The 18,575-nt window shown below is 40.0% G+C and overlaps 1 protein-coding gene across 1 annotated transcript in view; it reads right to left on the reverse strand.

Moving 5' to 3' along the window:
- The window catches only part of PRRG3 (proline rich and Gla domain 3), a 127,110-nt gene that overhangs the window by 56,682 nt on the left and 51,853 nt on the right, over positions 1 to 18,575 (reverse strand). Inside the window, exon 2 of the mRNA XM_029607352.1 lies at positions 1,545 to 1,584. Coding sequence (XP_029463212.1) covers positions 1,545 to 1,551 — 7 coding nt within the window. The 5' untranslated portion in view covers positions 1,552 to 1,584. The remainder of the gene's footprint in view (positions 1 to 1,544; positions 1,585 to 18,575) is intronic.

Below are 18,575 nucleotides of genomic sequence, written 5' to 3' on the forward strand. Positions count from 1 at the left end.
TGCTGCTCCTCCTGCTCCTGCTTGTTGCCGCCGCTACTGCTCCTTCCACTCCTGCTCATCGCCGCCGTCGCTCCTGCTCCTAGCCGCCGCCGCTGCTCCTGAGGACCCAGCGCCATTTTTATTTCGGGCACGCTCCACTCTGGCCGACGTGCTCACCCGCGCATGCACGGTAGAGCTGCTCTCTACTGCGCATTTGCGGCACGTCGGTCAGGGCTCCCTTATCTAGTAGATTCTATTCATACTACAGTTCAAGTATTTATATTTACTCAAGCAATAAATTAGTGTCTAGTATAAGGCAATTAGGAAAATAAATATAAAATAGAAAGTTAACTGTTTCCATTTTTCAACATTTTATAATTTTAAATTATCACAAAGGAAGACTTTTAGCAATTAATAGCTCAATGAAATTATAAGGGCAGATTTTCAAAGGGTTACGTGCGTAACCCCGAAAACCTGCTCCTGCGCGCGTTGAGCCTATTTTGCATAGGCTAGGCGACGTGCACAAACCCCGGGACGCACGTATGTCCTGGGGCTTTGAAAAAGGGGCGGGAAGGGGGCAGGGGTCATGGACGTGGCGCCGGTCCATGGGCGGGACAGAGGCCTCCGGCACAGTGGTTGTGTCGGGGGATGGTGCGCCGGCAGCTGGCCGGCGTGCGCAAGATACACCTGCCAGAGGCAGGCGTAAAATGTCAAACAAGGGGGGGGGGGGATGGGTTAGATAGGGGAAGGGAGGGGAGTGGAAGAAAAGTTCTCTCCGGCCTGGGAATGGGAAAAGCCATCGGGGCTCCCCTAGGGCTCGGCGCGTTCAAGGTGCACAAGTGTGCACCCCCTTGCGTGTGCCGACTCCGGATTTTATAACATGTATGTGGCAGCGCACACGTTATAAAATCGGGGGTACATTTGTGCGCGCCGGGTGGCGAGCACAAATGTACCCCAAGCGCGCTTCTTTAAAAATCTACCCCATAGTGATTAACTATACATACTGTTAGCATTTGATCATATTACATGCTTGTACATAGCCACATGTTCAAGGAGTACAAAGTAAAATGCCAACATTTCAGTGTTTTTTAATTAAATTAATTTAATTAATAATGTGCTTCAGATATAAGAGATATTGTTCACCAGTCAACAATATCTCTTTCAATCAAATAAATTACATAAAAGATAAATGATTTATAAAAAACTGAAACATTCTAATTATTATGTACAAGTATGTTATTATTGTCTTTTTACTATGCAATGATTAACCTCAGTAAATAATCATTCTAAGGCACTTCTTAGACTGGAATGGATCTCACATATGCAAGCAAAGCAGAAGGAAGTAAAGCAATCTACAGTATCAGTTCCAAGTGTGCATGCTGGACAGTTTATGAAGAAAGGGCAATAAGTTGAGCTAGTCTTACACAGCAGAGGATTTAAGGAGGATTGAACCTCAGACCTATATGTCATAAGCTCCTCCATGTGCCTCGGTGTCAAGATCTTGAACATTTTTTTACTTCAACTCATGAACACATCCTCCTCTAAGAAAGAGGAGATATACTTACTTGCCATTCTGCTACTCTGGTACCAGAGGCTCTCATCTACCTGTTGGACAAAAAGCAAGAGTTACTGAGGACCTAAACTCAACCCTCTTCCAGCTCCAAGTTAATTTTCCCTGTTTTATTGTAACTTTCTCACACACGGTATTGATTCACTGTATTTAAAGTTTCACAGTTTATTGGGAATATTGTTTATTACGTTACGCTATGCTTTACACACATTGTTAATTGTAAACCGGGTTGATGTGATATCTGTCATGAAACTCGGTATAACAAAAATAATAAATAAATAAATAAATAAATAAATAACACTGATGCCACAGCTCCAAATATTAAAACCACTTCATGTAACTCAAATCTTCAACTCCACAACCCAAGGTAAGTACAATTCAACCATCAAACTGCTGAATTCTAAAATATCACAGCATCTCAAACAGTTGTATCCCCTCCATAATACTCAAGAATGGTTGTCCCCAATACTGCAACTCAAATCACACAACACTATAGTTTTCTACTTCTGCACTTTCTGATTTCTATTGGACAAAAAAAAGCAACATGTATAGAAAGTCAAAGAAATATTTTCAGAGGCAAGTTTTAAGCTGAAAGGATTTATATGTGCGCAGTATTTGCAAAAGATACAAATAAACATGGGAAGCACTGACAATTATTTGTAAATAGACTATTGTGAAGACATTTATTAATAAGCAGCCATATTTATGTTCAGATTGTTTATTGAATTCACAAACATTTATATACAATTTCCATTTTGTGAACATTATATTAACTTCTCTAGGAGGAAACGTCTACTGTATTTTACAACATAGTTTACCTAATGATACAACAAAAATATTGCAAGTTTTGTCATTCTTTAGTCCTGCCAAACCAGTCCAGACAAGTGGGTTATGTCTTCCTGCCAGCAGACGGAGACAGATACTGAAGGTATCCTATGTCAAAGCTAAGACAACCAAAGGTAATTGTTTTGGTTTCCAAATCATCATCCCAACTAAATCCTGAAAAAGCCGAAAACCTTCACTCCATAGTTATTAACCTAGGAATAAGAACCCCTACCCCAAGTTCACAATTAGACCAGCTGCCTTCAGAATGGGCAAAAATGTGTTTGCTGTTAGATTTCTGAACTTGTTAGACTGAGAACTCTTAATTGCTGCTGCTTCTCTGGGTGGGTTCTGCACTAGTCTGGCAGAACTGAAGGAAAAGAAATTAACAAGTATGTTTAAATTTCACCTTCCTTATCATCCATTCTATCCAGACAAATGATACATACTAAAGCTCCACCGAGATCGGGCAGGAGGAAGCCACAATAGCTCTCAAGACTCCTGTATCCTACTACTTCTAAAAATATTTCTGCAGCACTACACAACATACGCAGCACTGTACAAACATACAAAAAGACAGTCCCTGCTCAATAGAACTTACAATCTAATAAGACAAACATACTGGACACGAGACTTGGGGTATTTCATATTTTCATGGTTAAAAAGGAAAGAAAGACATAGCCTCTTCTGGCCTACACATACGCACTGAGGTGGCTCAGAGCAGGGTTGCAATAGAGGCAAAGGAGCTATCCTGCTATTATCTTCTGGAAAGACAAATTCTGACTCTGCCTAAGAGGAGTCCTGTGCCATTGTCAAATGGGGCCACTAGCCTCTGACACCTGCAAACTCTTGCTGGAGCGGGCCAACGTGCTCCTCTCCTCGAATACTTCTGAAATTAATGCCATATTTATATTTCGCCTTTCAGCCATTTCAAAGCAGATTACATTGAGTGCTATGGTTATTTCCCTGTTCCCAGAGGGCTCACAATCTGAGTTTATACCTGAGGCAATGGAGGGTGAAATGACTTGCCCAAGGTCACAAGGAGAGGCAGTAAGATTTGAACCTTGGCTTCCCTGGTTCATAGCCTGCTACTCTAACCAATAGGCTACGACTTAGAAACCATTGTACTTTAACAGGACACATCTGAGAAAAAACTGGTCGCCTACAGACATCTCAAAGGTGATCTACTAAGAATTTGAAGTGGCTGTCCAGATTGGCTGTGCCACTAAGACTGCTTAGTGCCAGCCCAAGCGAGGATTCTTCTGTTTCCAGTGCAGATAAGCCTGTGTTAAAATTGAAATTAATATATAGTAGAATTTCTGTGCATAATAGAACTCTGTGTTTTTTTTATTATTCCTCTACTGGTGCTCTGATTCATAGTCTCTGAGCTCTGTGTAAAAAGAAACAATCTCTCAATATCCCTTCTTTCTAGAGCTCTGACTCATAATTTCTGTGGTGCTCTCTCTGGGGAAAAAAAACAAACCCAAAAACAAAACTGCTGTGTTTTCTTTCACTATTCCTAACAGTGCTCTGTGCTCCATTTATATCTGGGCTCTCTGTGTAGTAGAACTGCTCTGTTTATACCTTTCTCTAGGTCTGGTATTGTATATTAGTTGTTTTGGTTCCTTGCTAATTGTTTGTTTTTAAGATTCAGTATACCTGCATTTCTCTTATTGTATAGCTGTTCTTTAATAATCTGTTTAATATTGGCACATAAGTGCTGAGGGATCATTTAATAGCTAAAGGACTATTAAAGTTCCAGAAAGTGTCCTGCTCTGCCCAGCTTGTCCCAGGTTAAACTGTTTGATTATATTGGAGTGGTTTACAGGCCTCCAAACCAAAAGGAAGAGCTGGACAGAGACCTGGTTGAAGACATCCTTAAGATAGGAAAGAAGGGAGAAGTGGTGATCGTTGGTGACTTTAATATGCCAGATGTAGACTGGAAAATCCCATCTGTAGAATCTAAAAATAGTAGAGCGATAGTGGATGCCATGCTAGTAACTTTGTTCAAACAAATGGTAATTGAACCCACTAGAGAAGGAACTATACTCGACTTAGTGCTCACTAATGGAGATAATGTCTCTGATGTCCAGGTGGGCACCCACTTCAGCACCAGTGATCAAACGGTATGGTTTAATATTACTAAAAGAATATGGAAAAGAAGCACAAAGACCTGAGTTTTACAGTTCAAAAACACGGACTTTGAAGAAATGGGGAAGTACCTAGAGGAAGAACTAAAAGGCTGGGAGAATGAGAGAGATGTGGATCAGCAGTGGCCCAATCTAAAAGGAGCAATTACTAAGGCAACTACTCTATATGTTAGAAATGTAAAGAAAAGCAAAAGAAAAATGAAACCTATCTGGTTCTCAAAGGAGGTGGCTGACAAAATTAAGGCTAAAAGAACAGCATTCAAGAAATATAAAAGATCCCAAAGGGATGAGCACAAAGATCAATATTTGAGACAACTGAGGGAGACGAACTAATCAAGTCGGCAAAAAGTCAAGCGGAAGAGAGGATTGCCAAGGAGATAAAGAATGGTAACAAAATATTTTTCAGATACATCAGTGAAAAGAGAAAAGTTCAAAGTGGTATAGTGAAATTGAAAGGTGGAAATGATCAACGCATGGAGAGAGACGAAGAAATGGCAGAAATATTAAATGAATATTTCAGTTCTGTGTTCACTAAAGAGGACCCTGGAGAAGGACCATCTCTACACAACAAGAAACTGGAAGGAAGTGGAATAAACGAAAACCCTTTTACAGAAGAAAATGTATGGGAAGAGCTAAAGAATCTGAAAGTGGACAAAGCCATGGGACCTGATGGGATTCATCCAAGGATACTGAAGGAGCTCAGAGATGTGCTGGCGGGTCCGCTGTGTGACCTGTTCAATAGATCCCTAGAAACGGGAGTAGTGCCGAGTGATTGGAGAAGAGCGGTGGTGGTCCCGCTTCACAAGAGTGGGAACAGAGAGGAGGCTGGTAACTACAGACCGGTTAGCCTCACTTTGGTGGTGGGAAAAGTAATGGAGTCACTGTTGAAAGAGAGAATAATGAACTATCTACAGTCCGGAGAATTGCTGGACCAGAGGCAGCATGGATTCACCAGGGGAAGATCCTGTCAGACAAATCTGATAGACTTTTTTGACTAGGTAACCAAGGAATTGGATCAAGGAAGAGTGCTCGATGTCATCTACTTAGATTTCAGCAAAGCTTTTGATACGGTTCCGCACAGGAGACTGGTGAATAAAACGAGAAGTTTAGGAGCGAGTGCCGAGTTGGTGACCTGGATTGCAAACTGGTTGACGGACAGAAGACAATGTGTGATGGTAAATGGAACTTTCTCTGAAGAGAGAGCGGTTTTAAGTGGTGTACCGCAAGGATCGGTGTTGGTACCGGTCCTGTTCAATATCTTTGTGAGCGACATTGCGGACGGGATAGAAGGTAAGACTTGTCTTTTTGCGGACAACACTAAGATCTGCAACAGAGTGGACACGCCGGAAGGAGTGGAGAGAATGAGACGGGATTTAAGGAAACTGGAAGAGTGGTCGAAGATATGGCAGCTGAGATTCAATGCTAAGAAGTGCAAAGTCATGCATATGGGGAGTGGAAATCCAAATGAACTGTATTCGATGGGGGGGGGGGGGGGGGGAGGAAGGCTGATGTGCACGGAGCAGGAGAGAGACCTAGGGGTTATAGTGTCTAATGATATGAAGTCTGCAAAACAATGTGACAAGGTGATAGCAAAAGCCAGAAGAATGCTGGGCTGCACAGAGAGAGGAATATCGAGTAAGAAAAGGGAAGTGATTCTCCCCTTGTACTCACCTGGAGTACTGTGTTCAGTTCTGAAGACCATATCTACAAAGAGACAGAGACAAGATGGAAGCGGTACAGAGAAGGGCGACCAGAAAGGTGGAGGTTCTTCATCGGATGTCATACGAGGAGAGATTGAAGAATTTAAATATGTACACCCTGGAGGAAAGGAGGAGCAGGGGTGATATGATTCAGACCTTCAGATACTTGAAAAACTTTAAAGATCCAAAGACAACGACAAACCTTTTCCGTCAGAAAAAAATCAGCAGAACCAGAGGTCACGAGCTGAGGCTCCAGGGAGGAAGACTAAGAACCAATGTCAGGAAGTATTTCTTCACGGAGAGAGTGGTGGATGCCTGGAATGACCTTCCGGAGGAAGTGGTGAAGTCCAAAACTATGAAGGACTTCAAAGGGGCGTGGGATAAACACTGTGGATCCATCAGGTCTAGAGGACGTGTATAAAGAGGAGGCAGCAAAACGCTGCACGGAGCGGCAGTAGCCACAGAGGCATTCACGGAGCGGGATGCCAGTGGCCAGTGGTTGGTGTTCCACCTTCACGGAGTGGAAGGATGGAGGGATGCCATCTCCAAATTTAAAAAACAAAACAAAACAAAACAAAACAGGGGTGGGTAAGAGTATGTAAAATTAACGGAGAGTTCATAGGCTATAGGTATTACCAATTATTAGGCTTATTCAATATTTGTTGATAGTTAATGTGGCTTTCAATGCATACTTCACTTTCAATGCATATCCAGCATAGCTCTCTGCTTCAACAGCAGGGGAGAAGAAAAACTAATACTTCACGCATAACCAGCATAGCTCTCTGCTTCAACGGCAAGGGAGAAGAAAAACTGATACTTCACGCATATCCAGCATAGCTCTCTGCTTCAACAGCAGGGGAGAAGAAAAACAATCAATAAGGGCTGAATAACATAGTCTGGGTAAACAAATAAGTATGGGTGTAGCTTGCTTGTTGCGGCGGTTACTACCCCTAACTAATCAAGCTTGATATTTCACTTGGATGTAGCTCCATCACTGCTCTCTGCATTAATGGTGGGGGTGAAAGGGAAATAGAACCAAGGGTTGCTAAGAGCCAAGAGAAACAGATAAGTATGAAAGGAAAGAAGTGTGAAGCTTGCTGGGCAGACTGGATGGGCCGATAGGTCGTCTTCTGTCGTCATTTCTATGTTTCAGAGTAGTTAAATCTGAAGCGGATTGTGATGAATTGCAATAGGACCTTGCGAGACTGGAAGATTGGGCTTCCAAATGGCAGATGAAATTTAACATGGACAAGTGCAAAGTGATGCATACAGGGAAAAATAACCTTTGCTGTAGTTACATAATGTTAGGTTCTCTCTTAGGAGTTGCCACCCAGGAAAGAGATCTAGGTGTCATAGTGAATAATACATTGGAATTGTCAGCCCAGTGTGCTGACAATTCCTAACAGAATGTTAGAAATTATTAAGAAGGAAATGGAAAATAAAATGGAGAATGTCATGTCATAATGCCTCTGTATCGCTCCATGGTGAGACTGCACCTTAAATACTATGTGTAGTTCTGGTCACTACATCTCAAAAAGGATATAGCTGCAGCGGAGAACGTGCACAGAAGGGCGACCAAAATGATAAGGGGCATAGAACGGCTGCCCTATGAGGAAAGGCTAAAGAGGTTAGGGCTGTTCAGTTTGGAGAAGAAACGAGTGAGAGGGGGATATGATAGATGCCTACAAAATCATGAACAAGTTAATGTAAATCAGTTATTTGCTCTCTCAGATAATAGAAGGACCAGGGGGTACTCCATGAAGTTAGCAAGTAGCTATTTCTGTATTGTTAATAATGTACTATTAAGTTGATCCGCCAGTCTTATACACCTAGCTAATCTCGAGCTTGATTTAGTTCAATTATTGTAAGTTCTATGCTATCAGCTATATATCATTACTTTTATCTGTTGGATTGTAAAGCTTGTTGCTAATTTAATGTTCTTTGTAAACCGAGGTGATGTTTGCTAACGAGCCGCGGTATATAAAAATCCTTAAATAAATAAATAAATTTAAAACAAATCAAAGAAAATTCTTTTTCACTCAGCGTATAGTTAAACTCTGGAATTCATTGCCAGAGGATGTGGTTACAGCACTTAGTGCAACTGGGTTTAAAAAAAAGTTGGGTTTAAGTTCCTAGAGGTTAAATCCATAAACTGCTGACAGTAATTAATAAGCAATAGTAGTTTGTGATTTATTTAATGTTTGGGTACTTGCCAGGTACTTGTGACTTGGATTGGCCACTGTTGGAAACAGGATACTGGGCTTGATGGACCCTTGGTCTGACCTAGTATGGCATATCTTATGTCCCTGTCCCAGACTGATATAGCCCAATTTTCTTACCCTCATAAGTGAAAAAAATTCTGATTCCGACAGAAACTAAATTACACTCCAAAAAAAAAGATTAAATGCAGAGAAATAACCTTTCCTTTACAAGTATCAAAAGCCATCAAGAAGCTTGACTTCAACAATAAAACTCAATGAGATGCTACCCTATAAAGTTCAAGAAAAAGGAATGACAGATCCCTCCAAAACTAAACTCACTTCCAAATCAATGAGACCTCCCACAGTTGAGGATTTGTGTTTTTGAAATCTAAAAAAAAAATATATAATCTGAAAGAGTAGGACTGCTTCCATGACAGTCTCTTGCAGCAACCCAGAGCGAGTCTCTGCACGATTTGTGAGTTATGCCTTCATCCCACTCACCTCTGTTGAAAGGACAAGATTGAAGGAACTGACTTCTCAATGGGAAATATTGTCATCTCTGGTAAACTGACATTGCAGAGGCTCCAAACTCTAAGCTCAACTCCCTGACATTAAGTAGCCTTGCTATGTAGCCTGGTTCTCTTAACAGCTAAGGTTGTAAAAGAGAATGGAAGGGATCTTCTAGGGAAGAATTCTCTGACTAGGGGAAAGGGTGAAGGCGCACCCCTGCTTGCACCTTCAGAACTTAGTCCAAGGAATGTCCAGGTTTCCAGTGGAAACACATTCCAAAGACTAGATGCCAGTCACGGTTGTATCAGGATATCCAAACCACCTTGTTCTTATTTTCCATTTTTGTCTAAAGAACTTGCTCATTTTGGAGCTTCATTGGGCTAATCTGAAATAGACTCATGGAAGTGCTCCATCTGACCCCTAGTAAGGCAAAGGCTACTTCCATTAGTCCTTACATGGCAAGGTCTCAAAAGAGTTAGCTCAAAAACTTCATCAGTATGATGACAGCCATGTGAGCTGTGCTAGTTTCTGCAAGGGAATTATGTCCCAGACCAACTTTGGCTCACTAGATTCCCTCAATGTGTTCATATCAGCTAATGGCATTACACTGACCGCTACCATTTGGGCTGCATTCTTTTGAGCTAGAAGCCAGGATACCTGAAATGCTACATGGCTGGCTCTGGCCCTCAGCCTCGACCTGGAGCTGTTGACTCTCCACTAGGATGCCTATTCCCACTTCAAAGTTGCCTCAGATCATATCTCTCCTCTCAACCTATAAGAATTATGTGAATGGTGCAAAAGAGCCATGAAGAAGACTCAAGATCCATTTCTTGCAGGAGGCAACTGTGAAAAAAAATACCTCCCGAGTAAAAAAAGGTTCTACATTCAGGTCCACTACCCAGGAACCTAGGACCTGCAGAACAGACCATATTCTGGGCATATGTGGAAATGGGAGTACTGAACACCAGAAATGAGGCCTTGAGGCTGTGGCATTCAAGGCCATAAGATCACTCAAAAGGTCCATCAAGCCCAGTATCCTGTTTCTAACAGTGGCCAATCCAGGTCAGAAGTACATGGCAAGATCCCAAAAAGGACAATGGATTCCCATGATGCTTATCCCTGGAATAAGCAGTGTATTTCCCCAAGTCCATCATATTATGTACTTTTTTCCAGTAACTTGTCGAAACCTTTTTTAAACCCAGCTACAATAACATCTTTTACCACAATCTCCAGCAATGAATTCCAGAGTTTAATTATGCGCTGCATAAAAAAATATTTTCTCCTATTCACCTTAAATCATTTTACTTTTTGAAAGAGTAAACAATCGATTTGCGTTTATCCGTTCCACTCCATTCACTTTACAGATCTAACACATCTCCCCTCAGCTGTCTCTTATCCAAGCTGAAGAATCCTAACCTATTTAGTCTTTCCTCATAGGGGAATCATTCCATCACCTTTATCATTCTGGTTGCCCTTCTCTGTACATTTTCTAATTCCGCTATATTTGGAGATGCAGTGACCTGAGTTGAACATAAGAAATTGCCATGCTGGGTCAGACCAAGGGTTCATCAAGCCCAGCATCCTGTTTCCAACAAAGGCCAAACCAGGCCACAAGAACCTGCCAATTACCCAAACACTAAGAAGACCCCATGCTACTGATGCAATTAATAGCAGTGGATGGACTTCTCCAAGAACTTATCCAAACCATTTTTGAACCCAGCTACACTAACTGAACTAACCACATCCTCTGGCAACAAATTCCAGAGCTCTATTGTGCATTGAGTGAAAAAGAATTTTCTCCGATTAGTTTTAAATGTGCTACTTGCTAACTTCATCAAATGCCCCCTAGTCCTTCTATTATTCGAAAGTGTAAATAACTGAGTCACATCTACTCGTTCAAGACCTCTCATGATCTTAAAGACCTCTATCATATCCCCCCTCAGCCGTCTCTTCTCCAAGCTGAACAGCCCTAACCCCTTCAGCCTTTCCTCACAGGGAAGCTGTTCCATCCCCTTTATCATTTTGGTTGCCATTCTCTGTAACTTCTCCATCGCAACTATATCTTTTTTGAGTTGTGGCGACCAGAATTGTACACAGTATTCAAGGTGCAGTCTCACCATGGAGCGATATAGAGGCATTATGACATTTTCCGTTCTATTAACCATTCCCTTCCTAATAATTCCTAACATTCTGTTTGCTTTTTTGTCTGCTGCAGCACACTGAGCCGACGATTTTAAAGTATTATCCACTATGATGCCTAGATCTTTTTCCTGGGTGGTAGCTCCTAATATGGAACCTAACATCGTGTAACTACAGCAAGGGTTATTTTTCCCTATATGCAACACCTTGCACTTGTGTACATTAAATTTCATCTGCCATTTGGATGCCCAATCTTCCAGTCTTGCAAGGTCCTCCTGTAATGTATCACAGTCTGCTTGTGATTTAACTACTCTGAATAATTTTGTATCATCCGCAAATTTGATAACCTCACTCGTATTCCTTTCCAGATCATTTATATATATATATTGAAAAGCACCGGTCCAAGTACAGATCCCTGAGACACTCCACTGTTTACCCTTTTCCACTGAGAAAATTGTCCATTTAATCCTACTGTTTCCTGTCTTTTAACCAGTTTGTAAACCATGAAAGGACATCACCTCCTATCCCATCATAGAAGCCTCTCATGAGGGACTTTGTCAAACGCCTTCTGAAAATCCAAATACACTACATCTACCGGTTCACTTTTATCTACATGTTTATTAATCCCTTCAAAAACATGAAGCAGATTTGTTAGGCAAGACTTCCCTTGGGTAAATCCATGTTGACTCTGTTCCATTAAATCATGTCTTTTTATATGCTCTACGATCTTGAGAAGTTTCCACTATTTTTCCCGAACACTGAAGTCAGGCTCACTGGTCTATAGTTACCCGGATCGCCCCGGAGCCCTTTTAAAATATTGGGGTTACATTGGCCACCCTCCAGTCCTCAGGTACAATGGATGATTTTAATGATAGGTTACAAATTTTAACTAATAGATCAGAAATTTCATTTTTTAGTTCCTTCAGTACCCTAGGATGCATACCATCCAGTCCAGGTGATTTGCTACTCTTTAGTTTGTCAATCTGGCCTACTACATCTTCCAGGTTCACAGTTATTTTGTTCAGTTCATCTGATTCATCACCGCTGAAAACCATCTCCGGAACTTGTATCTCCCCAACATCCTCATTAGTAAACACGGAAGCAAAGAATTCATTTAGTCTTTATGCAATGGCCTTATCTTCCCTAAGAGCCCCTTTAACCCCTCGGTCATCTAATGGTCCAACCGACTCCCTCACAGGTTTCTTGCTTTGGATATATTTTAAAAAGTTTTTATTATGAGTTTTTGCCTCTATGGCCAACTTCATTTCAAATTCTCTCTTTGCCTGTCTTATCAATGTTTTACACTTACCTTGACAATGCTTATGTTTTATCCTATTTTCTTCAAATGGATCCTTCTTCCAATTTTTGAAGGATTTTTTTTTTTGCTAAAATAGCCTCTTTCACCTCACCTTTTAACCATGACTGTAATCGTTTTGCCTTCCTTCCACCTTCCACCAGTATACAAGGTGTGGTCTCACCAAGGAGTGATAGAGGAATTATGTTGTTTTATATTCTCTATTGCTTTCCTAACAATTCCTAGTATTCTATTTGTTTTCTTGGCTACCGCTGCACTTTGAGCAGACAATTTCACTTTATTATCCATGACGACCTCTAAATCCTTTTCCTGGATAGCAACTTACAATATGGAACTTTGCATTGTGTAGCAATAATTTGGGTTGCTTTTCCTGACATTTATAACTTCACACTTGTCTACAGCAAATGTCATCTGCCATTTGAATGCCCAGCCTCACAAAGTCCTCTTCCAATTTCTCTCAATCTTCTTATGATTTACCAACTTTGAATGATTTTGTACAATCAGCAAATTTGATCACCTCACTTGTTGTTCCCACCTCTAGGTCATTTCTTAATATATTAAAAAGCAATGGTCCCAGTAGAGCTCCTGGGGCACTCCATTATTCACCTTTTTTCATTGAGAAAAAAGACCATTTAGATCTACTCTGTTTTCTATTTTTTAATCAGTTCTCAATCCACAATAGAATATTACCTCCTATCCTATGATTTTTAACTTCATCACGTCTCACATGAGGTACTTTGGCAAACACTTTATAAAAATCCATACACTATAGCAACTGGTACATCTGTATCCATGTTTATAAAAGTAGCAGATTGTTGAGTCAAGACTTCCCTTGGCTAAATCCATGTTAACTTTATCACACTAAACTATGATTATATGTTGAGAAATTTTGTTCTTTATAATAGTGTCAGCCATTTTTCCCAGCACGGATGTCAGACACACTGGTCTGTAGTTTCCTGGATCACCTGTGGAACCCTTTTTAAAAATGGGCATTATGTTGGCCACTGTGCAACCTTCAGGTACTGAAGATGATTTTAATGATAGTTTACAGATTACTAATAGGTCTACAGTTTCATTTTTAATTCTTTCAGCATTCTGGGATGTTTATACTATCTGGATTCTGATTTGCTACTCTTTAGCTTGTCAAATTTGCCCTATTATATCTTACAATTCACTGAGATTTGTTGCACTTCCTCCGACTCATCACCTTTAAATATCATTTCTGTCATGGATATCTGCCTTACATCCTCCTCGGTAAAGACCGAAGCAAAGAAAAATTTAATCTCTCTGCTTTGGTCTTGTCCTCCCTTAGTGCCGCCTTTACCCCTTGATCATCTAATGGTCCAACTGAGTTTTTGCTTCTATGGCAAGCATCTAACTTGCAAGTGCTTATGCTGTTTCCTGTTTTCTTCATTGAGATCTCACCTTTTAATTACGCTGGCAGTCGTTTAGCCTTCCCTTCCATCTTTTTTTTGTATCAATAATTTTTATTGGCAAAGCACAACCACAATTACAAAAACATCACAATAATCAGGATACAAGAAAGCAATGACAAATGAGCAAAATTCAAACAACCAGGTCCAAAAAACTAAAAAATATGGAAGACTGTTGAGCTGTGCCATAATATTCCCCCCCCCCCCCTTTTCCCCCCCTCACCAATTTTCGGTAAGAATAGCATTATTCGAAATATCAATTTATAATTGTCATTACACGTTACATATTGTATTTTCAAGTTACACATTGCATTTTCGGTGGTACCAGTGAAACCCAAGGAGCCAGTCATATCAGGCAGATGAATACTCAAGATCATGAAAGAGATGATATAACCCAGAAAAGAAAAAAAGGAAATGATCACCCAAAATGAGAATTTAAGAGCACCAAAAATGAACAATCATAAGTCAAAAAGTAAAACTTTGGACTCATAAGGGAGAGAATTCACATAATCTCCCCAAATGCTCATCATGAAGTCAAATTTCTTTGTGAATAATTTTTTGCCTGATAGATACTCCAAACACAACAGCTTATGGAGCTGGCAATTCCATTGGGACATTAAAGCCAGGGACTCTTTAGTCCAACTGGATAAGATAAGACACTTGGCTATTAAAGAGACCTTATCCATAAAATATTGTCTAGACCTAAGCAGACCAGGTGTCACCCCCTCATAGAGGCCATCTAATCAGATTCTTGGTTCCATTGGAATAGCCAGGCCCCACAGTAAGGAAATAAATTTACCGATATCAACCCAGAATTCCTGGATAACCACACAGGATCAAAAACAGTGAATAAAATCCCCCTTCTTTTCACATTTAATACAGGCCTGGGAAGGCAAGATGACCATCTTAAACACTCTTAATTGTGAACAGAAAGCTTGATGCAAAAATTTAAATTACTTTCCTCGCAAGGGCATACTTTCACTGAACAAGTTTATGCGTTCAAAACATTTTTGTAACTCAAGGTAAGTGAATGTAATAAAAGGGATGGCATTACATCTGTCTAAGAGGGTCCAATATTCTACCCCAGCTTGCACTACCAAGAGGGCTTTATAATACTGAGCACACCTATGTCTCTTGCCAATGCCCCCAATCAATAGTTCTTCCAATATTTGAACATTCCCCAAATGGGCGCTCTCCCGCCCTAACTCATATGTAATGTCGGATTTGTAGATATCCATAAAAATCCTTAGAAGGTAAATGGAATATATCTCTTAGATCTTGAAAGCTGCATAGGGAGGAAGTCCCAATTGAATATAACCCTGAGATAAATAAAGGAGACTTTTCTCAATGGAGAAAGAAGGAAGTGCATTATGCATTCCTGGAGAAAAAGAAGGGTTTCCCCGGATAGATTTCTTTATTTACATTATTTTTTATACTGATATTCTGGTAACAATCATAACAATTCACAGTATAAATACAAATAAAATCACATAAACACATAACATTTCAATTCAATATAAATAGTACTACATAAAAGTAAACTAGACCTATGAGAAAATAAAATGTACAATAAATTCAACTGAAACAAAATACACACTCAAATGCTCATAAAATGGAATCCCATCATAAAATGCCTCACTTGCTCATGCTAACAGTCCTACTCAATCTACAAAATAAATCATAATATTGATTATTTTCCAAAAGTGTGCCTAAATATCCAGGTTTTTTGATTTTCAAACTTTTAAAAAAGATTTATCTGTACTCTTAACTCAGTCGAAAGTGAGTTCCATAATTTTGGCCCAGCTATAGATATTTCTCTTTCCCTTACTTTACTTAAATGGGCCGACCGAACAGAAGGAATTGTTAAAAGACCTTTTATCCCTGAACTTAAATTGCATTGTGGCATATGAATGCCTAAAGATGCGTTAAGCTACTCTATTCTATCATTATATATGGATTTATGAATTACACAAAGAACTTTGTACTCTATTCTAAATTTTATTGGTAACCAGAGAAATCTACCAAAATTGGGGTAATGTGATCATATTTCCTTCCTCCAGTTAGGACTCTTGCAGCTGCATTCTGTAGGAGCTGAAGAAGAGGTCTCAACGTACTATTAGGAAGACCTAAAAGGAGAGCATTACATGCTGACATGCTGTCAGGGTGCTTGGAATATGTAGGAGTGGACAGATAGCTCTCGCCAAGCATGCCTACATGCAATAATCATAAAATTATGCTGCACTAAAACCGGAAGCTCTTTTTGTGCTACCTGCAGTAAAGCACCCAAAGAAAGTGGTCTCACCCATCCCTGCATATACTCTCGAGGTGCAGCATAAGCCATTTCAAAAATTAAATCATGTATATGAAGTAGAAGACAAGCGATATTATAAAGAGATAGATTTGGACAATTTAAACCCCCTGCTTTCTGGGGTCTCATTAAAATGTGCAAGGGTATTCTTGTTTTTTCCCTCCCCAGAGAAAGGAGCTAATATTCCTATTAATTTCTTGAATATCATTTTTACGTAGCCATACAGGCAGCATATGAAACATGTTTAACCACAGATACTTCCATCAATCTTCAGAAGGCAAACTCTACCAGTCAGAGATAAAGGCAATCCCTTCCAGGACTGAAAGATTTTAAGTAAGTTCTTTTTTAAAAGCCCTATATTATAATCGTATAATTTAGTTATATCTGTAGGAATATGAATGTTCAAATATTTCATTTCACTGGCGACCCACTTCAAAGGAAAAGCACCTGCCCAATTGGACAGTAATTCATTTGACTAATCAAAAGCCTCCGACTTATCTCGATTAATGTTTAGACCAGCAAACTTTCCAAATTCCTGCTGAAATCGCAAGACTTCTGGCAGTGCAGTCTCGGGATTACTTAAATACACAAATATATCATCTGCGAAAGCCAAAATTTTAAATTCTTCATCATTCATTGAGAGTCCCTGAATAGCAGGATTACCCGCTATCTTCCAGAGTAATGGATTTATAGACTATATAATGGGGGGGGGGGGGGGGGGGGGGGGGGAACGGGACACAATGGACACCCCTGTCTCACTCCCCTCCCTATATGTATCCCTTCTGAAATTAAGTAATTTGCAATAATGTGGGAAATAGGTGATAGATATAACATAGAAATGTAGTTCAAAATGGGACCACAGAACCCAAATCAGAGAACATATAATCTCAGGTTAGCCGATCAAAAGCTTTTTCCAAGTCAAATTCTACAGCAAAGCTTTGAACAGTGGCTTTATATGCTTCCACTGCTGAAATTAACATAATGATATGAGACACCGCAGATCTATTTTTAACAAAGCCTAATTGATGAGACGAAATGAGAGACGGTATTACATTATTTAATCTCTCTGCAAGGATACAAGCATAGTTTCAAATCACAATTTAATGATGATATGAAGCCGATATGAAGACGCTAAGCACAGATCTTTACCAAGTTTCACCAAAACAGTTATAAAAGCCTTATTAAAGTATAGAGGAAACAACCTCTTGATAGGCATCCCTAAAAAAATTACTAAGTCGTTCAGCAAGCTGGGGGCAAAGTAGCTTATAAATGCCGTAAATCCATTGGGATCTGGTGCTTTATGAGACTTGCTGGTTTGTATTACAGCCATTACCTCAGTGACAGAAATGGGGTGATTCACATAAGCAAGTTGCAATTCTAATAACTGAGGGAAAGGAAGGCCTGTGAAGAAAGTCGCTTCATCACTCAGCCCTCCCTATCCTCCGAAAACAAACCCTCATAAAATCATCTCAGAATCTCACCAATATCCTTACCCCCCATAGCCACTTGACCTTTATCATTTTTAAGTCCCACGATAAAGATTTGCCCTCTCCAAAATTTTGTCAGTCTGGCCATCAATTTACCCAACTTATTGCCGAATCTATAGAAAATGTGCTCAGAACTCCTTAATGATTTTTGGGCTCTAAGATGAAGATAAGAATTCAAATTAAGGGTTTTATGATAAAGGTCCTTATTGGATTGTGTTGTCGGCAAGCAGCTTCTGTTTGGCTTGCTGTAACAGATCCAAATTTAGAATGGTTTTATTAACTTGTCTATTTTTCATAAGCACATGTGCAATAACTTCCCAATGGTGGACCACTTTACATGTTTCCCAAAATAAAGTGGGATTCTGTTGATGCTGCGAGTTAGTTATCTTAAACTCCTCCCATTTTTTAACCAAGAACGGCTGGAAGTCCTTATCTTCCCCCAAGTACCCCGGAAAGTGCCAAAGACAAGAAAACGTCTTGTCATTGGAAAACCAAAGATCCATCCAAATGAAGGTATGATCAGCCATTGCTATAGGGCCGATCTCAGCAGTGTCAACCCTAGCAAACAATTCCCGGAATACTAGAATATAATCAATTCTGGACATCATCATATGGGCTCTAGATATATGAGTGTATTCTCTAACTTCAGGATGTAATACCTACCAGATATCAAGCAATTGCAAATGCTGACATAAGAAAGCAATGCTGCTATCTACAACCACTCAAAAACCCCGTGGGCTAGCCGATTTGTCCAGGCAGGCATCATGCACACAGTTTTAATCACCCACTAAAATTAGGGAACCCTGCATATGAGCCAGCACTTGAATTACTAAGTTAACAAATAACAAGTAGTTACATGCATTAGGTGCATATACATTACATATGGTGATGGTCGTGCCATCCTCTTGACCAATAACAATAAGGTAACTACTTTCTGGGTCTTTAATTTCTTTCAATACCT

This window comes from Rhinatrema bivittatum, chromosome 6 (genome assembly GCF_901001135.1).
Source record: "Rhinatrema bivittatum chromosome 6, aRhiBiv1.1, whole genome shotgun sequence".
In the NCBI taxonomy this organism is placed as follows: Eukaryota; Metazoa; Chordata; class Amphibia; order Gymnophiona; family Rhinatrematidae; genus Rhinatrema; species Rhinatrema bivittatum.